Source organism: Cinclus cinclus, chromosome Z (genome assembly GCF_963662255.1).
Source record: "Cinclus cinclus chromosome Z, bCinCin1.1, whole genome shotgun sequence".
NCBI classification, from domain to species: domain Eukaryota; kingdom Metazoa; phylum Chordata; class Aves; order Passeriformes; family Cinclidae; genus Cinclus; species Cinclus cinclus.
In genome coordinates, this window is record NC_085084.1 from 31547408 (window position 1) to 31574237 (window position 26830).

The following is a 26830-nucleotide window of genomic DNA, read 5'->3' on the forward strand; positions in this document are numbered from 1 at the left end:
AAAAAAAAATGACACTTTCATATCAGAGAACTCTTAACTCCTAAATAATTTATTGAGAGTTATTCAATCAGCACCCCTTCATAGATTTTTCTTGGCAGAAGTTAACAACTTATGAGAGATCACCAGGTTACTGGTTGAACCATATAGGTATTGACAGCTGAGTCCCAATGTTTTAAAGATTTTTAGTCACATTTCTGTTTAACTGTTTACTCTACTGTGCAATGACCAGAAGCCCACTACTTTAAAACCCTGTCCTTTGTATCTCTCCTAGTCTGATGCTGGGTATTTCCTATGAAAGAAATACCCAACCAAAGATAAAAGGATTTAAATATAAAAGAAATAAAATCCAAGTTCAGCTGCTGTGTTCAAGTAGCAAGATACAAGTATTTCATCATATTCTAAAATAGATATGCATGTGTTAGCAATGCCTTTGGGTAATAATCACTAATTTTTGTTTTAAAAAAAAATGAATCCCTTTTTCTTGAGAGGTACGGTCCATAGCTCAAGGATTCAAGGTCATTCCCAATGTGGAAAGGTAAAGCACTAAAGAAAATAAAAATCAAAATCAGAGGCCCAGTCAAGCTGGTCTCACTGGAGGCTGGGAGGATCATCCATCCATCCATCCATCCATCCATATCTGGAGAAAACGTATCCAGACAAAATACCACAACAGCATGGCAAGAGGTGGGAATGCAGCAGTACAAAGGGAACAGAGCCTGTGGAGAACAGACCTTTACTGCCTAGCTCAGTCCTGCATGGCTGGATAAATTATCAAGACTCTTTCAGTGTCTTAATGGGCTAGTGACTGTCCTAATGTTCAGACTAGTAACCCACTAAATTCCAGGTTAACCTTCGCATATTTTACGCACTAGTAAGTAAAAACTGGTTTGCACTTTCAAGCTGTCTATACCTTGCTTGTAGGATCTCTTTCCTTTTGTTGGAGATGCATGAATAATCTGCTGCAGAAGAGGGATCACAGAACTCACTACAGGCAAGTAAACTAAAGCACAGGTGTAGTAAGTGAAAGCCCTTGGATTGCAGAGCTGCATGTGGAAAAAACAAGTTTTAGAATTCCAGCCTTATAGAAAATCCTGATCTTTGAAAAGTTAAGTTCATTTATTCAGTCCTAAACATAACTTTCAAGTCCCAGGTTTCTAAAATCTTTCTGCCTTGTGCTCCAAAACTGCCTACAACTTGAGGCATTTCTAATGCAGTGAGTCTGTGAGTCAAAACAAATGCTATGGAACTACATCAATATATACTCAAGTTTATAAATATTAAGATGTTCTTTAACATGAGCAACGGCCCTACTTTATAAATGTCATCAAACAAAATAAGCTACTGGTCAAAAGTGTTTCACTGCACACTTGTCATTGTACACAATCTTGAAGTCTGGCATACCTGAATATGAATCCCTTCCACTTCACATTAAGTGAATACTTTTCTTACATTTTCAACTGACCAAGTTTGTCATAGAAGACTACATTAACACTAATATTAATAAAAATCTTCTGTTCTTCAGTAATAATTCTTGTTTATGTATTAGAATAGGTTTTATTCTTTTAAAGACAGCATACACTGTTTTTTACTGCTATTTTCACACTTTAAGTAGACATTTGCAAGTCAAAATTATTCTAAATAATTAGTTAATTCACAGAATAAATAAAATTTTTAAAAGCACACCCCCTAAAAAAAAAAACAAAAAACAACAAAAAACCCCCCAAAACATTGCAAAACCAATTTTCAGGCCTGTATGCAATTCTTGATACTGATACTTAAGTTTGTACTCAAGGCTTGTGCCGACAACTTGGCATGATTTGCATGATTACACAGGTAGATGCAATCATTTTAGCCCCATCATCAAAGGATTTTAAGTTAATGAAAGCCCCTTGGCTTCCGCAGATTCTGCACCAGGTTCCAAACCAGGCTGTAGTCCCACAGCACTGACACCTTATTTCTGTGTGTTTTTATCCTATTCAGGTACCTGCTACTCTGGAACACTTGAGTACTTTTTACCTTCATTGCACCTTCCCAGTGATTAGGGACTAGTCTCTTTTGCTGTCAAGCTTGGCAACAGAAGATACACTTAAGCCCTGTGTCACAAGCACTGTACATGGAGTACAGCCCAGAGACTTATGTTTAGTGTCAGGTTGTTCCAACCAGCCTGAGGTGAGACTGCAGTGCAGTGCTGAGCACGGTGCCTGCACACACCTGTTAGGAGCACAGCTGCACTGACCTCACCAGACAGGGGACTTGGAGGTCCCATCACCAAACCAACATCAAGATATATTCCCCTCTTGCAAGAGAGACCACAGAGGCTCTTGCCTCAGGCTTCTCCACTTGAGGCAGGGAATACACAGGGAAAACAAGCCAGCAAGCAGGGTGCAATTCCTGCCTGGGCAGTGTTCTCAGCACAAGCTGTCAGCACAGTCAGCATCCATCAAAACTGAACAGTTCAGTTTAAACTGCTCTATCAACACATGAAGGCATAATCTTCATCTGAGCACCACTAGCCTTCAGAAGTGTTGAGCTCCTTCTTTTCCTCACTAGAAATTACTACATTTATTAGTACTGCAGTATCACATATATAAGTGTTATTCTTGGACACCACTGTGTTGAGCGGTGTGCAAACACAGTTCAAAGATAACCCCTGACCCAGAAGCTTGCAACCTAAATAATTCAAGATACTTTCCAATTCACATTGCACTGATGCATAAAATATTCAATTAATATCCTTCAATTCCAGTGACCAGTGAACTACTCTTGTGGAAGGCCACAGAAATATTGTTGGTGGATTTCATTTATCACAGAACAAGGCTTAGAAACAAACATTGGATATCAATCTGGTTTAGAGGAAAAACAACTGCAAGTAGACTCACGTTCTATTTTCCCAATCAGAAATGTTCTAGACTGTGCTCTGAACTATTATTATATCACTGTTTTGGGAAACACAAATGTAAATGATGACACACACCCATACTTACTACTTTCAAGTGATGTTGCAAATCACTTACTTTCTCAAGAACAGCTGTAGTAAAAAGTATAGCTGATTTTGAACATTTCAAGAAGAAAAATTACCCAAGCAAGAAAATCCTGCTAATGAGACAACAAATTAAAAGGCTAAAATCACAGAAAAGAAAAACAAAGAACATATAAAATATTGAAAAATCACCTCCTCATGTTTCCTGACATAAAACCACTAATTCCCTTGAACTACGCAATTCCACAACACTATCTATATCCTCATATTGGCCCCATAACTTTGAATGAGGATTTATAATTTGAATTGTAAATTTCCAACAGAAACCACTCTTCAACATCTAAGGCTAGAGTTCAGTCAGCATATTGGGAGATGATTCACAGAGAAGTGATAACCATGGTCTGTACTCCTCACTTGGCCCAAGAAGCAGAAGAAAACCAGTAGAAGAGCTTAAATTCACATTTCAGGGTGCACTTTTCAGAGATGTTAAACTATTGGAGCAAAAAAATCTGTTTTGAAGTGACAAGATATTGATTTCTGCTTCAGTATGGCCCTATTTCCTAAGGATTGCTTTTGGTGTACCATGGCAAACAGATTTTACTAACTTTGAAGCAAAATATTCTGAATAGTTCAAAATGCTGGCCAATAGAGGGAGGAAAAATTTAATTATCATATCTAAAAATATGAGGATCAGAATAGGTAATTTTGAATCCAGTAATGAAATAATTATAAAAATATTCCATAAATCACTTCCTTATCTGAAAGAATTTGGACAGTGTACAACTGTTCTTGCTGGCCACAACAAAGACTGTTCTCTTAATTATGTTTTAAAGATTCAAGATTAATTTAAAAAAATCTCTCCTCCTTGAAAGCAGGTAAATACTTCCCTGTAAGTACTTTCATTCTTTTCAGACTTTTCTCTTTAGAGAAATAGTTTTCACTTTGCTCACCATTTTTGAACTATACATTAAGCTTTTCCACTTCATTCTACTCTACAATTGATACAAGTTCTTTGCAAATAAAAGAGAATTTAACCTAAGAAAAGTTTTCTTGCTATAGTTAATCTGAAAGACAGATATTTTTTTCTTTCATTAAGCAAGTAGATTTTTTTTTGTTTGTTTTTTAACTTTCTGTCTGTTGCATTCCCTTCCTCAAAGTTGGGTCTGCTATTTTTGGACTACAGAAATACTGATTTCCTCTGGCTTGGTAAATTTTTCTAAAGGAATTACTATATCCAGTAGGATGTCATCAGTTATTGCTACTTTCCATATTTATAAGGGTAATTCTAATAACGTAAACAAACTGAAGAATATTCTTACTTATATTCCTAAAGTTCTTTTGCTGAGAGTACACAAACAGCATTTTCAAAGGGAAGAAAAATATGAATTTAAAAGAACAACAAACTCTACATGCACTAGAACAGGTACATCTGCTTCCTCCCTTAAATATACCTAACCGTTTTGTTTCCAAATAGCAAAAGACCACATTCTTTAGCTATTAATCCTTCTGGATATACCTAGGAAAGGAATATTTTATTTAGCTTGTGTTGGTGGTTGGTTCTTTCCCTTTTCCCTCTGTGGAATTTTCCCCATTGTCATGCTAAGATACCTGTTGACTGGGCCCTGGTGACAAGGGGGAGGGAAGAGGGAAACCCCTCGATATCCAAACATCCAGAAGAGCAGACAGAAAGCTCTGGCTCGGCCCCATTTCCCTGCAGAGTTCGGACGAGAAGGACGATCGCCACCTCAGCCCCATTCCTGCCATCCCAGCGCTGGGAGCCATCCTCACTGCTGTCAGACCCTGCCCTGCTGCCTTCTCGCTGTAACCTGCCACCATCCAGCACTCTGCTGAGCACCAGGACCCACACCGTGAGCGGAGAGCTCTCTCTCCATCTCTCTCTCCCCCTGGGACAGCTCTGCCATCACCCCCAGCCCTCCTGCAGCTCTGCGGGACCCGCCCGCCCCCAGCACCGGGAACTGCAGCTCAGGGAAAAGGTGCCTGCAGCCAAAAAACACTGGGACTGAGTTACTGTTCTGTTTGTGGGTAATTTCATAGCTGTTGTTGTTCTTGTTTGTCTTGTTAGTTATACTAGTAAAGAACTGTTATTCCTACCCCCATATCTTTGCCTGAAAGCTTCCTTAACTTCAAAATCATAATAATTTGTAGGTAGGAGGAATCACACTTTTCATTTTCAAAGGGAGGCTTCTGCCTTTCTTAGCAAATACCTGTTTTTCAAACTAGGACAGCTTTGTTGCTTTTTTCACATCTGGGTTATGCATGTTAGACATTCACCAATGTACTTCAGTGAGTAGATTCCCTTGTTGTCTTCATTGTATGATAAAACAATGGATTTGATGGGCTATTTCTACCTTTTGCAACAAAAATGCAATTGGCTACACATAGTTTTAATTATTAATTGCGTTGAGATGTAAATATTATAAAACAGTAACCTAACATTTAAAGTTAAGCTACACTCAGTGTGCAAAACCAGGTATTAAAACCAGTAGGCAGAGAACCACTCATTCACAGCACAGGTGCAAGTCAGGATGATGACAGGCCATCATTGCTTATTGTTGTTTTGAATATTTAATTTTTAATGTTTGCCACCACTGAAGAAACCTGACTGCCAGTAGCACATTCTAGTTTCAGTGAGCTGTGAGCCAAGGGAAGGTAAAGAGCCATGATAAACAGCCAGCACTGTCCATACACAAACACTATTTGATCTGTTGACAGTCATGAGACCAAAAAGAAAAAAAAAAAATAAATCTCATTGCCTCTGACCTTCTGAGCCTAAAAATAGCCTTAAAATGAAATAGCGAGGCTTGATTTGTTGGTGGTGGGTTTTGTTTGCTTGTTTGTTGGTATTTTTATCAGGTTTTTTTGATTGCTTTTTTTTTTTCTTTAAACTAAGAATCTTCACACTGGCCCTGCAGAGAATGCAAAAAGCAATTTCCATTAGAAAGTGGCCTTGTGAATATGCAATGTACAATGTCTGATACGGTCCTCAAGACAAGCAGAGAACTGAAATACATACTGAGGGGAAATTAGATAGCCAAGAAACATTTTTTCCTTCATGAATTACAACTGAAAGTATCAGTGTATCCAGTAGCTTGTATCGAATGTATCCTTAACATTTGCCTCCCAGTTGCCATGTGTGAGCTGCTTACTGGAAACTTTGTAATGGTATCATATTTCCAAGAAATAAGTCAGGCATTTATTTGTAGAAAACAAGAATGAGGAGAAATCAGGAAAAGATTTCACCATCACATGCAGATGGGATTTTGCATATGTGTGTGTTTTTTGTTTGAGTTTGTTCTGCTAAAACAAGGAGAGAACACAGAGCAGAAACTGACAAGAAGGAGAAATGCTGACTAAAACAAACTACTCAAGCTGAACTGACTTCATTACCAGAAGTTAAACAGACAAACAAGTAGAACAAATGGTGCCAAAAGTGTGCTCGCTGAGGAAAAAGAAAATCCAGTTCTGCTCTCAGTTCTCCACAAATACACAGAAATGCTAGGCACGTGATATAACCTATTCTGGACACACAACAGTGCAGTGTGGGCATTTGTGGTTCATTCTGCTTGGTACACGGGCACATTACACCCACGTGTGTATTCAGAAGACAGTATTATTTCTTCCTTTCCAAAAAAAAACAAAAAACAAACAAACAAAAAAAAAAACATAACCAAAAAAAACCAACCAAACAAAAAAACCCAAAATAGATCATAAAGAGTAGCTACTTTTCACACAACCTAGAAAAGGAACCCACTTCTCACAGGAGAGACAATCTACAGAAGAGTAGAAGCAAACTTGCCAGATTCTTTAATGCCTTAATGCTAAACATGCTAACTTCCTCTTCCTTGAAAAACCAAACTTTTCTATTTTAACTGATAAAAACAACTGACATCCATGCACACATCCATTTTCAATAGCATATGCATAAGAAACTGCAAAAATTAATCTGCTTGTAGGGCTCATAACTCAAATATGAAACTAACATACTCATAAGGGCTCTAGATAATGTGCCTCAGGGATATTATAAACACAAACAACTTTTGAGTTAGACCTGATAAAAATTTTAGATTTTCAATATGAAGCCTACACATGACAAATAGCAATACACTGCTACTGGCAATGAGAAGGCAGATGTTGAAACCTATGCATTGCAATCTTCCCCTCAAAACAGACACAATATATACAGCAACAGTCCATGCTTTCCCCACCTTTACCTTCCCAATTCCCCCATCTAGATTACTCTGCAGCCCTAGCAACCCATTTATACTCAGCTGGCTGTCCACCACCATTATCTGTACCACGTTCTGCCCTCACACATGGCTCTAAACTGCAATAGTGGAAAATACCTTGCTCACCAACCCAAAGTGTCACTTGCTATAATTAGCATTATGGAAGCTAACTATAGTCATTAAGGCACTCAGAAAGACACATGTCCTGTCTTAGTTCAGTTTATATCAAGTGATCAGTCAGATGACCATCAATGCAGTGAAGCCTTTACTCAGACAGTCAACTTGCCCAGCTCAACCCATAACCTGTTTCCACAGGTTATCTTTCAAGAGATGGATAATGATACTTTTTCATGTTACCTTCCTCTCTATGAAACATGGGGCTTCAAATCTCCCTTCCTATTCCCAGGATCATACACAGTAATAAAACCCTAACTTTGAATAGAAGAACAATCTGAATATCAGGGCACACACAACTCCACAATAAAGGACACTGCCTATTGTGACTTTCCTCCTCACTGAGAACATGGAACAGAATGAGAATCTTACCTCTCCACCTTAATATTTTAACCTATTACATCTTATCACCATTATCTGGTTCCAATTTGGATGGTCAGTTAAACAATTTAATACACCAAAGAAATACTGCTAATGCAAAAAATCTTATGTAATGCTACTATGCAACAGAAATTAGAGCACAGCGCTAGAGTGATGCAAAGAAACAGTTATCAACATCAAATTTTATTAATAAAAATCACCCCTTATCAAACCAAAGCTACCAGGCTGCTACCTAATTCCTAATTTTTGTTAGATGTATGAAAATTCATGTTTTCATGTATAGTGTCAAGCAGAATAGAAAACACTAATGATAGAATTTATTTTCAGGATCATTTTGTGTACATAAAATAGTCTACTTTAAAAAAATAAAAAGTTTCCTTGAGTTAAAACTAAGAAAAAAATTGAGAACAGTTGGGAAAAAGTGAACCTTATTTGTGTAAACTAAACTTTTAATATCTAAGCAATTTAATGCCATAAAGAACTTAGGACACAGCTGAGGATTGTGATTTCTACACAGAACAGAAATTATTCAGTTGCCATGTTTGTCCTTTGTAATGACAAATGACTATTGCATCTGCCTCCAACTATGTAAGAAAGGGATGTTTAACTTCAGATGGCAGATTATTAAGAGGATTCCAATGTGTGAGGTTTTGAGGTTTTCCTCTGAGAACTTTTTCTTACCACATACTTCTATGTGGGCAATGTATCAGAATGGCTTTGATGGGCTGACTAGTAACTGGAACCAGGGACAGTATCATTTGCTTGGCAAAAAAATTACATATCCCATAAATGGAAAACTGGAGGCAAAACACAAACTGGCTGTGCAACTAGCATGAATGACTTAAGTATTTAATTCTGAAAGCCAAAATATTTTCCTTTTAATGTTTCTGAAACATAAAATTAACTTTTTTCCTTTTTTCAAATATGAATCTTGCACTGGGATCCAGTGCCAGAAGGCAATTATGCTAGAGATATATTAACCTAATACTCACTTCTATATTTAACTTGCTTCTAGTTTCATTGTGTTGTGTTTCAGTTTTAGAGGAGTCTGTGGCTATTCAGCCTACCGTCCAAACTATTACAGTTAATTCAAGGACAGTGACTGCAAATTAAAATATGGAAAATCCATTACTATGTTTGCAGAGAATTGAAGAAAATTCAGCTTTCTGAAACCCTGACCTCAGGGTACCTAACCAAATAAATAATCTTCTTCCCAAGACAACAGTAATGCAGAAGTGTGTCACTTTCTAAATATAAATAAGCAAACCAAGAAAACCAAAACTTTATGAGAGTGCTGCCTTTACTTCCCTTGACTGGAAAATGGGAAAGGTGGTCATATTTTCTTCTATTTTTAGTATTACTTATATACCATACATTCTTGTCCTTCAATCTGTATACTAACAAACATTTTACAGACATTTATCAGACAGAAGCTAATATTTTTCAGTAATTTTCACTGAGTTGTACTATCTCATTTTGAATGCACATGTATAAAAAAGTTGATAAAAAATTATTAGTTCATCATCATCGTCACCATCATCAGCATCAGCATCAACAACCAGTTAAATGTAACAGTGATAGCAATGGATGCTGAAGTTATTCAGAGCCACTTCACAACTGACAGTTTGGGCAATGCCTGATAGACACTTAAGAATTCCTGAGCAGCAACTGTATTGAAAGAAAACTAGTGGAAAGAGAAGTGAAGAATATGAGATAAAGAGGAGAGACTTAGCAGAAGTCAGTTATATCTGAAATAAGAATGTGCTTATGAAAATACAGCTACTAAAGATCGAGTCAAAATCTAGGATACTCCTCCACTGCCACTATGGGGAATACACTGAAACTATAATATGTCATTCTTAACATAGTACTTTCAGAATATTCTTAAACTATTAGTCTAGAGGTAATATGAGGAAACAATATTGATACAAAGCAATTTTAACAATAAAACTAAAAAACATGAATTCAACAGTAATTTTATAAAACCAGACATTTTTTCTTATAACAAGTTGAAAAGGAATGAAAGGAGTAAATTAAAAAAGCATAAAGGTGTTTGATTTAACTGCTGACTTTAATGATCTAGCTGTCACAAATAACTCCCCTAAACTGATTCTAAAATGGAAAGACATGGAAAGGAATAGGAAAAACAAAATGGTCAAGAGCAGCAGAAATGTCTTAAATATGTTGATGGTTTTCCAGCTTAAGGAAGGAGAAATCAATTCCAGGATCTAAGAGCTGTCCGAGGCATTAGATCTTTATAGAGAATCATTCTAATTGTCTTCTTAACCTATCTCATATTCCTAAGCAATCCTATCCAATCAAAAACCCATTTCTTTTTTTGTTAAAGCTATGTTTGAGAAATTCAATTTCAAGCTATCTGCACTGATAGCCATTTATTCTGCACCTACACTGAAGTCTGTGGTAAAGGGAGGATGGAAAACTAGCTGGAAGTCTGACTCTCAAATGCACTTCTGATTTTCATTGGAAGAAAGAAAGAGTTATATTACTGTAACTGTTCTGCCTGTTCCCCTTTACCGATTTTGCCAGCTCCTCAACTGCATTTTGCACTCTATTTTATTTTCAGTACAATAAAACTCAAATTACACATCCACCTCCCAAGCATTTACACTGGCTATTTTCTACCTTATCCTCACTATATTTATCTTACAAAGAAAATAAATGAAAATCGGTATGAATGCAGAATATTAATAACTACTCTTAAAGGCATTTTGTGGTATCTGTCCACTGTGTTAAATGTATCAACACATGGAAATCAAATTGTAGTGATACAGTAAACAGTGGGGCACAGACATCTTTGCACAAGTCCTTCAGATTAAGAGACAAATCACTTCTGACAAGGTCTGTCAGAGAATACAACCCAACCAACACTCAAATTACCAAGGACTAGGGAGCTCCATTCTAAAAAAAGATTTAGGTCCCCTGAATTCAAAATCTAAGAAACAAAACAGGCATGAAAAATAGAAACACAGAAAGAACTGAACAAAAAAACCAACCTTACCTTTCACAAGCTCGGACAGTCCATGCAGCAATTATCCATAGTGAGATACTAAAAACCAACAGTACAGTTCCTGGACATATTGTCATTAGAGTCTTCATAACAAAACGGGTATTGAAGTTTATCTTATTTAATGCTCCAATGCTTCTAGATGAGGCATCAGTGAAAAGTTTGCTATGCAAAAGCATAACTCTGGCAATAAGATACAGTCTTAAGAACATTGGTATAGATAAAATAATATCCACATCAGCTGTTGTTGTGGATGGAGCGTAAGAAAAGGCGAGCCGGGCTGTCCATGTGAATGTGTAATTCCCAGGTATGGGATGTATAGCACACACCAGTATTTCCAAGCAGATAAAGAAAATACGCTCATAAGTCATGGCTATTCTCCAGTCATCTGCTCCATTGTCCACCATGAACAACTGAAATAATAAAATACAAGGTTAACTTTAGTACATAATTTAAAACATTGTTATAATTCCATTTTAAATTTCCATAGTTTTCTATGCTGCCAAAGACCTGTAAAAAACAAAAAAAAAGCCATCTCAGAAAATTACATTATTGAATCACTATGAAAGGAAACATAACTCTGGTTAAGACAAAAATAATTTTTAATACACTATTTTTAAAACTGCACATGAAACTGAATTTTCATTCATTATTAACTAAGAATTCCTCATATTTTTAAAACTCATAATCTTTTATTTCAAAAAAATTCTGAACACATTAAGCCTTGTCCATTCAAAATCAATTTTTAAGTTCATTAACATTTAGAAGTATTTAACTGTTTCTAAGTTAGATAACTCACTGTTTCTGAGTAGATAACTAAATTACAAATTAAAAATATTTCTTAAGATTCCTGTAAAGCTTCAACCAAGGTGATAACATTGCTTCTGTAGAAGTATCTAAGTGTTCTTCAAGCCACCAGTACTGATCAATGTAAGATACAAAACTACATGAGAAAGTGCACAAAGACTTAAGAAGATATCTCATGGTGAAAATATGAGAAATAGTAGCCACAAATATCAGAGTAGCCCAGGCAGCCAAGTGATGTCCACTAGTAGCTGAAAATTAAATGCACATGTTGACTGTTGTACAATCAAGGCCTTCAATCCGTCACCCAGGAACAAAGGCACTAAAACATTTCACACTGTTCAGCAAGTTATGCACTTGATGATTTAATAAATAAATAGATAATCAAGCAGTAACTGTCAGTTGAAAGTAGAGATATGCAAAACCTTGCAAATAGACATTTTTAGAGGAACATAACCCATATGTACAAAGAAGATACAATTCCAGACAGAAGACCTCCCCATCATTTCAACTACAGTTTGAATCTAAACAAGGCTGCTCAGTAAACAAGTAGAAGGAAAAAAATACTTCTTCAGAATTTTTAAAATTAGATTATTAAAAAATAATGGCTGAGAAGGCAAAGTACATCCCTAATGTAAAAAAGGTTTTTTTTTGCATATTAAACACTATACACACAACAAAAACTCATTCATCTGCACTGTACTTTGCCCCCTTCCTCCTTACAAAATTTTAAAAATACAAGCTTGATTTCCCTGTATGTGTTTTTTAGTGATCAAAATACCACTCCCCACATCCTCCACACAATACCTTCAGTTTGTCTTTCATAAAAATACTCTATTGAAACTGTTTAGAGGTGATAATCACAAATTAACTTCATTGCAGTTTAACTGATACTAGAAGAAATAAAGGAGTTAACTACAATAAGGAACACAACAACCAAAACAAATTTCTGTCTTTGTGGATCTGTTTTTTATCTCTTATGCTCTTTCTCTCCATCTTATTACACTGGGTGCTGGTGACAAGGTTTTGGCTCTGAGGACAGCTGCAGGGATGGTGTCACTAAGAAGCAGTCAGGGTTGCTCTGCAATGTACCCACTGGAGGACACAGCTCAGCTCAGCAGTGAAGCAGGTGATGCTTCTGTAAAAGCATAGCTAAGAAAGGGGAAAAAATATGAGAAAAAAACACTGGAAATGCTAAGGCCAGAGAAGAAGAATAGGGAGGAGGTGCTTCAGGCATGGAACAGAGGAGCCCATCAAGAGGAAGGACCATGACAAAGGAGGCAATTTCCTGCAGCCCATGGAGATGTCCACTTCAGAGCAAGCTGGATATTTGTTGAAGACATCGTGGAGAGCTCACCCTGCAGCATATTCTCCTTAGAAGAACTAATGCCCACATAAGTCCCATGCTGGAGTAGATTTATCCTGAAGGGCTGCAGACCGTGGAGAAGACCCACACAGCTGCACAGAAGAAGTGTGAGGAGAAAGGAGTGGCAAGGAGGAACTGCTGTGGACAGACTGCCATTCTCCATGTGCCCTGCACCACTCATGGAGAAGATACAGGAGTTGGGAATGAAGATGTTGAGCCTGAGGACAGGGGGGTGGGGCAGCATATTTCTTGCCATCCTATTCTGCTTTTAAATTCAATAAAGTAAATTATTTTTCCCCAAGTTGCGCCAGTAACTTGCAAGGAATCTCTTAATCTTTATTTCAACTCAGAAGCTTTTTCATCTTATTTTCTGTCCTTGTGCTGTTGAAGAGGGAGAGCAAAAGCATGGCTGGGTAGGAGTCTGACAGCTGGACAAAGTCAATCCACTACATTTACATATAATTCTTATCTCCACTGCAATATTATTGAAGACAAAGTCATACATCTGTTGAATTAAGCTAAAGAAACAATCTATGAATTCAATGTATGCACCATGAGCACATATAGTTTCTTTTAACTGTGGTCACTGTACAACCTACAGATACCAGATATGTGAATTGATACTGGAAGGCCAATTTATGTCTGTCTGTATGTCTGTCTTACCACAACTGTGCAGGTTTGCACCTAGAAAATGCACTATTTGGTATGAAGGGCCAAACTTTTAAAGCACTGCAAAGCTCCAGCGTATTTGATTCTTGCGGTTAGCCTGCAAATGCTGTCAGTCGGATCACAGAAGTGTTACATCAGTCATGAAGCAATCCAGATATTAAGAACACCCAGAATACAGATTAACAGTAACCAGCATGACTGAAAAAAATATAGGTAATATCAGATCTCTCAAATGCTGTGTGGGTTTACAAGAAAAGAATAAATTTACAACCGATTTAAATATTTGAGTTGTAAGATTCATATCAAATACATGTCAAAGTGGCAGTGCTACAAAGTTTCAAAATCAGCTGAAAAAAAGCAATGGTCTTTTCCCCTCCCTTTTACATATACTTTTCACAGATTTCAAAAATAATTCTATATGCAGAAAGGCAATTCAAGAAAAATTATACCTTCAGTACTGATTTAATTTAAAAGATGACAATAGAAGAATGTTGAGTTAAACACGGGCATTAAAATTACATCTTGCCATTTTCATAGCTCATAATGTCATTTAATGACTGAATTTTTTAAAAGCATTGAGACATCATTATGGAATACATACTTCATAACACAGTCACCTATCAGCAGAAGAAATCCTAACATGCAACCTAGAGGGAAATTTCTCTGCAGTTCTCAGTGGAATTGGTTATGCTTATGGACACAGATGATCCTTATCAACCTCCCATGGACTTAGCTGTGGCAATTTCTTCTAAGAAAACTAATATTTTGAAGTAATAATATATTAAGATGCCATATAATGAGATTTAGGACATAAAAACATGAAAGGCAGAACACACAGGAAGTTACAAAGACACAGATCCAGTAAAAACATTTCTATTTCAGAACAATATTGACATTTCAAAATCACATTTATGAGGATGACTTCATTACAGATCTTTGTCTAGGTTCAAATCATGATGGATGCCAAGCACTCCGGAATGTGAACATGCCTCAACAACACGTAGTGAATAACAATTAAGTTTGGACATTAAAAAATTGACACAGAAATTAGTACAGGATTTCATGTACATTTTATATACTTGCAATTACGCAGTCTAGTTAATGCAAGCTTCACTTCTAATTTGGAAGATACAGAGGTATGTACATTTCCACTCCAGAAAGTGAGGAACACAAATGATGGGAAAAGATAAAGGACAGCTGAACAGCACAATTCAAAGGGGATGTATGCACACTCTTGGCTGAATTCAGTCAATCTGGCTGTAATAACCATGCACTAATTTCAAGATACTACTCCTCATCTGAATGTAGAATGACACTAGGAATAAAAAGAGAATGCAATAAAAGAGTGATCAAACATTACTTTAGATTTGAGTCCTACACTTCACAGAGAAGGACAAACTTCAGTCAAGGTCACATATCCTATGCCTATTCATTGTTTTCAATTTTTTTGCAATTATTCAGAGTTAAAATCCAATGCAAGTACTTAATCAGTGTACTGCAAGGCTCTTCAAATACAGAACTCTTATATTCTTTTACTACATCTCCAATTTGTGTGGAAAATTCTGAAGCTATTTTCACCGGGAATTGTGTAATGCATTTCTAGCATGTTGTATGTGAATGTAGGACATAGAAGAAATATTTTACTTCAAATAAACTTGATATTTGTAATGCACCACTTTAAAAATATAAGAATAAATATGATAGATATTTATACAGATAGGTATGTGTATATTTACATAGCTCTTGCATGTTACACAGTTACATTCATATAACACCAGATGAAAAAAACAGAAAGGCATACTAAACAGACAGATTGCACACAATGACAAATTGGATCAGAGACTCCCTGAAGGAGAGACACAAAAGGAGAGAAGCTAATTTTCTAAATGCTGGTGAATGACAAGAAAAAGGAAGCTAGTGATGTTTTAAAAATGCCTTTACAGTCAAAAGCACAAATCTGAGAACTGTTATCACTACCCTGCTGTAATACTGTGGGGACACATTAATACAGGAGTGAAAGGGAAGCAATGAACAGTGATAAAGTAGCATCAGCTGTAGTGCTGGAAGCATTCCTTGGAGAAAGGAAATCAACTTTACTTACAAGCAAACGGTTGCAATTGTTTAATTTAGGAACCCAAATTAGAAATGGTTAAATATTGGAGTCAATTAAATCTTACAAAATAACTGATAGTACTATGATTTAGAATAGCAAAATATAGCCTCTGAGATTGATGAATTACTAGAATTTTTGACCCAATGGTTTTCTATAGTGTGTACTACACAAAATATTATTTACGCAATCAAAAAAAGAAAAACATCATGGTAGATGAAGAAGATACTCTTTTTGTCTCACAACTCCAAAAAGCCAAGTTACTGTCCCACAGCACCTCATTAAGTAAGAATTGTTTAAAACCATTTTCAAGTCATGACGGGAGATTGCCATCTTAAGCCTTTAGCACAGTTGCTTCTAACTAGGAGATAGAAATTACTTTCTTATATCATCAGAAGGCATGTAGTCAAATAGTCTGTAAGTTGCCCAAATGCCTGTTGACCTTGGAGAGCCTACAAAGAGTTCCTGGAAGCTGCTGTACTCCTCATCCTAAATAAGTCCCTCAAATCAAACATGTTAGTGGGTTTAATACATATATAAAGTCATAAGGCATCAAACTACTTCTGCACATACAAAGCATAGAAGGCAAATAATATGTGTTTTCACAAAATGACATAAGGGATTGGCTATCTTATATTTGCCCAAATGTTTCTCACATGCAGAATTAAAATCAAACTTTCTCTAGGTTAGTAGAAATTGATCCACAAGGTCTAGCTGATTACCAAATGAAAGTTGCTTAGTTCATTCAAAGGAGGAAACCAGACTGCTCTATTACTTATACACGTACACATGAATGCACACACATATTCTGCTCCCAACTATAAACATCCCAATGTAAACAGAAGACTTTAAAAGTCTGGTACTTAGTTTCAGGGGAAAAAAAATATTATTTGCAGAGCACATTTAAATTTGACATCTCTGTGCAAAATTAGTTTTTTATAATGATTATATTTTGCATGTATGTAAAGCAAATTTCATGTTAATGTGTTCTGGTGGATGAACAGAGCCAAAGTATCTCTCTCAAATACTGTATTTAAATGTTATAATCTCAGAATAAGGAAAGGATGCAGAAAAGAGGCTCAGATAATTTATAGTCTTTGTAAATTATATTTTCAGAAGTGCAGTACCAAAACTTCAAATTAAAATACATCTGAACAGTACATCTTGGTTACTCTGCCAGGTCACCACAACCATTTCAAAAAATAGATATGTGTTAAGCAATGCTCTTATCAAGTTCATTTGTGTCTTTTTTTAGTATCTATCCCTCAGATCTTTTTTTTTTTTAAAATGGAGATTTTTTTTAGAAATAAAGGAATTTATAATCCATGAATAACATAGGGTTAAATTCTGCATGAGTACATGAAGTTAAATTCCACCTCCCCATATTTGCCTTCTGGTTTAATCCACATGCGGAGAGTATTCTTTTTAGCTTTCTCCCTCTAAAGATATTCAGAAGCATTCCTCAATATTCTTAAATGGTACTGTACAGATTTTCAGCTGTACTCTTCTTGCCAAACTATGAAGTAGCTTAACACCCCCTCCTCCCCCTCCCCCCCCAACAGCCTACAATGCCAAAAGACCATTATAACACTAGCAACTGCTGGAACGTACATAATTTATTTTAATGTAGGTCTCTCCATACATGTATATGTGTTCTAGGCACCCAAAGAAGGTAAGACGCTCCTGATATTGTCTTTACTTTCTATGCAGGTAATAGTATCAAGAATTGAAATCCAAGGACTACGAAGGAAAAAAATTAGAATCGCAATATCTTGGAATGTATTTTCTTTCCCAATGATACAGAGAAGAACCTGCTGAGAAAAGTGCAATTATGGATTGAGCTAAGAAGTCATGAAAAGCTTATTAATATATTAAAAATCAAAGTAATTGGATAATGAGCTACTGTGAATAATAGATTATAAACAAAATTAATACAAAAACTTTTTTTTTCACTTTCATTATTAAACAACTACTTCAGAAGACAATTTCCTAGTATAATTTTGTTTGGAGTCTTGCTTGAACAATCACAGCTGAGCTTCCTCATATCTGTAATCAACAGAGAGATATTTAGTTATATGAATTTTTATGAAGCTTTGAACAAATCACAGCTCCATAAAGAAAAGTCCACCACTCAAGGTGACTATATTGAGATATTCAGCAGAATAACCACCATGTGACTCAATTGAATTGACTGAAACAGGAGTTTCTACTTGCCAATGTCTATGAAAAGCATCCCTTCTTTTGACAATATTCTTAATTTATTAGCTATTTCATTACACCATTGAAGCAGATTCCACCCATGTGCTGCTTAAAACAATCAAAATAAGCTAAGCTAACCACATGTAGAAAGCTTCTATCCAGCATCAGAAGTTTCCAAAAACTCTTGAGCCTGGCTTCAAGAATTACTGATAATGTCCACCAGGCAGATACTGAAAGCAGCACAGTTTTACAAAGGTCTGAACATCACTGTTGTGGAAGAAGGATAATAGAGAAAAGAACAAAACTTTGGAAGTAGCTGATACACCTGAAGGCTGTGCTGCCATTCAGTGAGACCTTGATAGGCTAGAGGGTTGGGAGAAACATAATGAGGCAAGTGTAGTACACCTGGGGAAGTACCAGCACAGGTTGGGGACTGACCTACGGGAGAGCAGCTCTGTGGAGAAGCAGCTGGGAGTCTTGGTGGATGACATGTTGACCACGAGCCGACAGGGCCCTTGTGGTCTGGAGGGCCCGTGGTGTCCTGGGGTGCATTGGGAAGAGTTGGCCAGCAGGTCAGTAGGGAGGTGGTCCCACCCCTCTTCCCGGTCCTAGGGAGGCCACTCCTGGAGAGCTGTGTCAGTTCTGGGCTCCTCAGTACAACAGAGACAAGCTGCTACTACTGGAGAAGGCCCAGAGGAGGCCACAACGTGCTGAGGGGCCTGGAGCATCTCTAAGGACTGGGCAAGGTTATTTGGATGTAGCCAGCCCTTAAGAAACCTACCAGTAACCTAACCTAGCCACACCACATCTTGTTAGTTCTGCTTCCATCAGCTGCCGATTGCACTGCCCTGTGCTTTTGCTGGCCCGCTCTGGCACACTCTCCCTGCTAAAGGAGTGCACAAAAACTGCCAGCTTTATTACATCTAAAACGGAAAGTTGCAAAGTAAATGGATTGGTTAGGTCTACTGTCACAAATTTAGAAAAATAACCACAATGAACAAACAACCATGCTAACAAAATAACCTCTGACAACAACAGCAACAACAAACACTTCAAGAATTTCTTCTGGTCTTTTACATCTGCTTCAACTACTACACTGAACTTGATAGTACAAGGATGGAAACATTGATACCAAAGTAAGGGATGATTTTAGCTTTGCAGTGGAGCAGCAATTCCAAAACTTTGTATATGAAGAACACAGGACATTTTCCTACAAAATAATGTGCTATTTTGCAGAACTAACTTTTAGAATATATATATCAAGAAACAAAGCTGTCTGTGCTATGTTTTTCTCTATTTCGAGTACTTGAGAAATAATGTAATTCTAATTCTACATTCTTCTTGTAGATGTAAATGTCATTTGGAAGAAATCTACATTTCAATATATTTATGTTATTAATTTTAAATAATTATTTCACATTTTTTCATATAGGATTTGTTTTTCTTCAGTACTAAAAGGAATTTATTCTATGGATAACTCCACAAAGAAAACACCATCTGTCAAAATGACTGCCATCTCCCACTGCAAGAGAAGCCTCACTCTCTTCAGGAATGATCAGCTTCATTACTACTAGGAAAACTGGAACCAATTTCTAAAAAATTGACGTATTTTCTGAAGAAACTGGCAATATTTTTGCAGGGGAGACAGAAGTTAAAGGAAGAAACACTAAATCTGAGGCTAAATAAGATGAGGTAACTCATTCATTCTGTCAAAGGAGCACAACGGTAACTCTAAAATAGGAAACTGTTTTTAGGAAATTATGGGTACCAACACATCATATACATAAGAATCTGTCTTTCCAGTTCCTCCTCTAGTGTTTACTTATTACATAAATACTTCAGATGTGTGAGAAAGTTTGAATGCTCAGGATTTTTTTAAACTGATTACATTTTTATTTAAATGACAGTGGGTGACTACACATCAGCACCACAGGAATCATAAAGTCCCTGTAAGTGTTTCTGCTACCTTGGAAACACAGTTTAACCCATAATTTCATTCAAGCATATATGAAAACACAACTACAAATATAGAAAAAAAAAAATTCAAGTATTGTCCTAAAGCATAACTACTTAAAAAAGGGAAAGTATATTGTGCAGAAGGAAAAGCAGAATAGAGTTACAAGTACTTGTGCATTTAAAAATCCTAATAAACATAGTTAAACACTAACTCCAAGTGTTTAGAGGCATTTGGTCTTATTCAAATTCATCCTGACAAGTAACAATTTTGAGGGTGCAGCAATAAAGAAGTTATGTACTTAATATCTTTTCCTCTTGAAGGCCTAAAGGAGGCTTCTGGCTAAACCATATGGCAGATGAAGTCTTCAAACTGCTGCAAAGACCAACTTAAAATACCTTTAAGCAGGGCAGTTTTCAACATCAGGTTAAATAAACATAGTTTCTTTACAGGTATTTACTTGTATTTCTTAAAAGGTGTAGTACTGTTTTACTTGATCACTACTAATTATGAGTGCACCTGCTTCCTCACAGAAAAAAAATTGTCTTAGCCTATATCTTAGTACCCAAAGTTATTTTTGCTACCCAGTAGTTATTTGAATGTTACAGCTTCATCAAATCTGTCTGGTTTGCAGCGGGTCTCAAGCAAAAGATGCTCTGTTCTCAAAGCAACATGGCTGTTTTAGTATCTCTGGAAACCAAAGATTTCAAACATGTTTGCAGCCAACCCTCTTATCATCCACAATTTAAACATAAAATTGCTGTTCAAAATGTTTCAGAAAGTTTTATTTTCACAACTTGTATGCTCAATGGGACATGGTAAAGCAGCAAAAATTCTGATGTCCAGCAGTTAACATAGGATGTTACCAGCCACAACATACCCAGAAATGGCACAGATGAAATTCAAGGACTATTAATTTTGGGCTAGCTGACATCTCTGATCACAAGCTGTGTATTTAAAAAAAAACCCCGTTGCTTCTTTTCCTTCACAGTGCCCTCTTTTCCTTCCCAATGGTAGGGGAGTAGAATGGCTTGCCAGCTGACAGCCACACTACTAAATTTCTCATCTGACTCTGATGCATCCCATTCTGTTGCTAGGAGGTAGACAAATGTCTATTCATATATGGCTGCTCATTAAGAGAACCAAACATTTTCCTATCTGACAACTGCATATGAAAATCAGACTGGCCACGGGCAGTCTTACATCAATATCTTTTTAAAGCATTGTGCCATTAAACTGTCTTAAACCTATACTGAAACTGAACTGGCAATACATCAGGTCTAGCACTCGTCTATCATACCACATCAGGTTTTAATTATTCTAAACTACCCTACTGCAAAAAGTACAACAGAATGTAAACTATTGGCTTTTACCATGAAACCTAATCCTGAATAAGGGCAAAAGAATGGGGTGGTCTTAGAGTGAACCCATTTACCCATGACACCATTCAGATAAGCATCATGTTCTGCAGCAGCTGCCATAGGGTACCTTTTCAGTTATATTTGAATTTGGATGGATGAGAATTTTTAATGTATCAGCCCTCTTCTTATGTACAGCCCAGGAAAACTTCAAGGGTAGTATACTACAAATGAATTTACAAAAAAAGAATCCACTACAATCTGGCTATGGTAGCTGCATGGTTAAAACTGAATTTTATTGCCACTGCAGAGAAATGGTCATGGCAGAGTGGGTTAAGAGAACTTTAGCTTATTTCATAAATCAATGTCTGTTCAAGAGTTTTCAAATTCTCCTGAAAAAATAGTTTAATGATAAAAAAGGTGTTGAGGATCAAATAGTTACCACACAATAAGAATGCTCTAAACTGAAATGCCCTAAAGATCCCACTAATTTAGATACTCCCAAATACAGGTCCTCATCTGAACTCAATTGTGCACGACTGGTGTAAAAATGGTAACTAACACTGTATCAGAAATGCAGGGAGAATAATTTTGATTAAAATGTCATTAAATTTAGATATACTATCAGTGAATGCTCAGGATCATTATTTCTATTAATTTTTATTATTTGTTTAGGTAGGACCTAATTTATTTTGTGCTGTCAAGCCACATCTGGACATTCAGTCTCCAGTTTCCCAGCCTGGATTCAGATTTCTTATGTATGTGGATTTTACTTGTATTTATTTATTTACACTGTGGTTGCACTGGTGCAGACTGAATCAAAATTAACGTCCTTTTTATTTTTAATTAAAGACATGCCTCATTCTCTGGCTGCAACAGATCATATTCTTAAAAGCATAACCACTGTCACAAAACAAGAAATACCACTCACCAACTAGAATTAATCTTTGTTTTGTTAAGTGACTGAAAATGAAGCATTGCTTCATAATGCATTCCTCTAGTGAGAGACACTCCCATAAGAGGTCAGTTATAGGGCAGGTGTAAACGACTGTGTATACCTGTAAGTAACGCTACAGAACTTGCAGAGCTATGAAAGATGGAATAAAAATTTTTAATAGGAATAAAATGCTTCATAAAGAATAGAATCTCATTAGAACATATTGTGCATTCCTTTTATAATGCAGTTTTTTGGGACATCTGCTAAAGTAGGCATATAATTCTTCAAAATTATAGGCATAGAAGAATGGCAATTACAGTGTCTTATTTACATGACAAATGACTGATCTGAGTAGAAGACTACAAGATAGGCAAGCCTGAGTTTGAAGTCAAGCTATGAAGCAATCCCCAGATTACTTCCACAGCACTTGAAGTCAGTCTCGGCATTCCCTTTCGTAGAAACATCCCTTATGTGACAAAATAATGTGAAGAATTGTCCAGGTTATTGCCTTTTACAATGAAATACTTTTACAGTATAAATACTTGCTATCAAAGATTTTCCTTCTTTTCAGACTATCTTGCACCTACTCATCAAACCACAGAACGGCTTACAGAAGACACACATTTACATTATTTTTTGCAGAATACAGATAAGAAAGGTCATTAAGCTCTTTATCCATTGGTGAGAATAAAATCTATAGATATGAGCCCACGTATATTTACTTCTCAATTATTTTTTATTTAAAATATACCCTTTTACATCAGGGGTTTTGAAGAGGAGCTATACTTAAGAGCTACACCTATACAGGTGTATATTTTAACTCTGTTTTTTGAACCCCATGGCTTCTGCAGCCTTCAGTTACTTTGCGATTGTATTCAATTAGAATTCCATAAACAGTTCTGTCGGTCAGTCATATAAGAAAGAACCCAGCTCTCCCCTACACATTAAGATAACTCTACAGTATTAGCATATATGAAAGCTTAGAAGCCACCACCTTACCACAAGGTTTTAATGTTCCTGTAGGGAAAAGAAAAAACAAACCCAGAGCACACTACTCTTAAAAATATTATGAGCAGGACTTCAAAATATAAAGTTATTTGAGGCTTACCCTTTTGCTTTATTTTATAAGGGACACATAAGTATGTTTCCATCCATCATGAAAAGGTTTAGATTCGCCTCAAAATTAATTTAATTCCAAAAGATCGGTCTGTCTCCAAAAAAATGAAAGAGATAAGGAAGCACCTCAGAAGATACAAATATTGCTCTTAAGAACCCATTTCTCTCACTCCTTCATGGAATATATAATATTCATGTCCTTTTACAAAATGTCAATATAAAACTATGTTTATCAATGACTGTTTTCACACAGATGGGCACAATTGCAGAGACCGTTCAGGAGGGAATTGAATCAATTAGTAAGTTACAAATGTGTGATACTCTGCAACTATGAAAATATTTATACATGATAGTAACTGAACACTTTTGTTTGCAAAAGCCTGGGTTCAGACACACCAGTTTAAAGTATAAAATGTGCACATTTGACTGCTGCCTTTACAAAAGAATTTTTTGTAAGCTGAAAAGCATGTTCCCATGACAGTTTCTTTTGATCTTTTGACAGACACATGAAGCAATTTCTTAATGTGGCTTTCATAAAAAAAAAAAATGGGACACGGTCAATTTACACAACTGAATCAAGATTACATAATGATATTTCTATATGAAGAATAATCACACTAATGGATCTATATTTGTGAATATCAAAATTAACTGGATCTTTAGAGCATTTCAATTTAGAGCACTCATTATGTGTTAAGGATTTGATCCTCAAATATTTCTCTGTGTATTTCTCATATCATATTTATTGAACAAAAGTTTTTCCATTCACATTTTTCAATATAATGTCATTTAAGTTATTAAATTTAAAGAAAAAGGCATAAGAAAAATTAAATTCTATTTTTGTATGTGCATGTTACCATGATATGCAACTTTTTTCTTTTCCATGGAACAAAGCTGTGAAAACTTCTTCACAAAATTCCTTTATAATTCCAGAGTAAACTTTATGGTTTATTCTCAGTTAATAAAAGATGTTTTTTACAATGATCAATATTTCTAGCTTACCTGAAGGCTAGTTATAAGATCAATTACAGCCTCTTCTGTTAGTGGTAATTTACATCTTAAAAGGAGCTTCATAGGCTCAGAGCAGTATTTTGTCCTCTTCTAAGGGAAGGTGACAACTTTCATCATCAACAGTAAAAACAGCTGATTGAAAAAGAACCCTTTAATTCTCCAAAGTCCTAAACAGAAGCCCTCCCTGTTCTGATCTTCACTCAAAACAGATGTCAAATACATCTGAGATCAAACTCAAAGCCCAAGATACTACATTTAGTAGATCACATACAAACCAGAACCAGAAACAAAAAAGCATTAATGTACACTCATCAGTTCTGGCACGCTTTCACTTAAAGTCAGGCAAAAAAAGACCTGCAGTCAAGTATCTGATAGAATTTCCTAATCTGAAGGTCCCACAGTTGAAAGATCTGACATTTACAATAGCTTTACATTAAGGCGGGCATGCAGAATGCCTCTAATGCTGCAGAAGAGAGTATCTGTTCATTTCAGGTAAGCTACACAATTTATACACATCCAGAATCTCATCTCTGGTTACAAATGTTGCCTATGCTCTCTCTCCTCCAACAGGGGCAATGACATACCTTATCACACCTCACAACACATTGTTATGTCATGAAAAACTCCTAACTGCCTCATTAAAAAATGGTCAGAACAATACCAGCTATAAATAGGTAACTCTAGGTATGGCGGGACAAATCACTCCATGTACTGACCACCAGGTACCACCTCCTTCTTCAATCTAATGAAGCCTGTTGGAAATAGAGGCATAATATATATTTAACTTTATTGCTCCTTCCAAGGCTGGTCACCACTAAAGGATTCTCAAGCCTGCCTTCCATGCCATATGCATTGCAGTGCTGCATTTCAGAGACAATGGGCACCTGCAGCATCTCTTACATCAACAGGATCTGCACATACAAACTATCAAAAATGGACTGAATAGAATTGAAACTGTTTTCACAAAAATACTCAACAGCATTAACTTGACAGATATGCTGTTAATTTGTCAAATATAGTGTCCTTGGATTCCTGTGTGATTTTCTGCTGCCCATTACAGAATTGAAATGTGTATTAAACTTAATTGGTAGAGGGGAATTTTTGAATCTGCACATGAAATTACCGGACCCTTGACCAACGGCCACAAAATGAGTTTTGTTGTTGCTTGACTCGAAATCTATTAGAATAATTAGAAAAAAAAAAATCACTAATTCTCAAGAGACTTCAGATCAGGTTCAGTAACACTCCAAGCTTATTTCTTGATTTGCAGCAGTCTATCATCAGACTTGCCCTCTGTTCTCTTAGCCTAACTCATTCATTCCTTAAGATGAAGATTTACAGTCTGTGTGAGCAATCCCTGATGCTTCAATACCTAAGCAAAGACAAGTTGAACTCCACATGAAGTCGAAAGATTGCCAGCAAGACAATGAAATGTACATTTACCACTCCAGTGAAGACGAGACAATGGATAGAAACAAATAAGTAACAGAAAAATAAAAATAAATAAGTTGGTCAGTAGAATAAGCATTACTTCTTATGACAAGAAACCGTGAGGGAGCTTAACTATTCACAAGCGCACAGTTTTTACTACAAAACTTTCCACTGATTCCAGTAAGATAATGGAAGTCCCACAAACTGTGTTTGTTACCATCATGCATTATGGGATATATTTCCACAATAAACAGGTATTATGTATTTACTGCCATTCTTTTCTGTTACCTGATACTGCTTGTTCCATTTTTCAAGTTTTCAGGCACAGGGAAAAGAAGATTCTTGATTCTTCAGCAAGACAATTGGAATCTCAGCTGTGGTAGTTTTATAGAAAGGTAATGAAGGCTGAAAATGTTTCACTCCAAATTTATCAGTAGCACATTATCTTACTACCACTTCAGAATCATCAGTGCTTTTTACCTGCAGCCCTGTGAGGTTCTGCTATGTAAGCAATAGCTTAACCTTAACCTTGGAGTTTGCAAGCCTTTCCATGGGTGTTCTATCAAAATAAGAACTACCAATACATTTTCAAAGTGGTTAGAAACCTCAGCTGATACACACAAACACACACACACACACACACAATTTCTATTTGCTTTAAAAAATACCAGCAACTTTCATGTTTCTGCATGAGTGACAGCATGTGTATCAGGGAGAAAGAAAAGACACTCAGATGCTGTCTGAGGCAGCACAGGTTAACAATACTCAGGTTGCTATTAATCAGGAAAGGCAGAATGTCTATTTACAGAAAGGATACACTAAGCAGTCCAGCATTAAAGAAGTGTTCCAGTGGATGTATTTTTCCACTGACCACTATATCTCAAGAAACACTAGGCTGTGGTGGAATGCGCAACAAAAGACATTAAATACCTCTGAATGGCAGTCTCACAGACTTTTGATTTTAATCATTTTGCCTTCAGTAATATAAGAGAGTATCAGTAGCTGTTCAGGGTGCATATTTAAAAAGCATTTCTATCTCTAACCATACTAGATATAGGCAGAGAAGTC

The 26830-nt window shown here is 36.3% G+C and overlaps 1 protein-coding gene across 2 annotated transcripts in view; it reads right to left on the minus strand.

Annotated features, from left to right (window-relative positions):
- Nucleotides 1–26830, minus strand: part of KCNN2 (potassium calcium-activated channel subfamily N member 2) — a 67965-nt gene that overhangs the window by 35390 nt on the left and 5745 nt on the right. For both annotated transcript variants that reach the window (XM_062513210.1, XM_062513209.1), the window contains exon 4: nucleotides 10802–11220. In XM_062513210.1, coding sequence (XP_062369194.1) covers nucleotides 10802–11220 — 419 coding nt within the window. The remainder of the gene's footprint in view (nucleotides 1–10801; nucleotides 11221–26830) is intronic.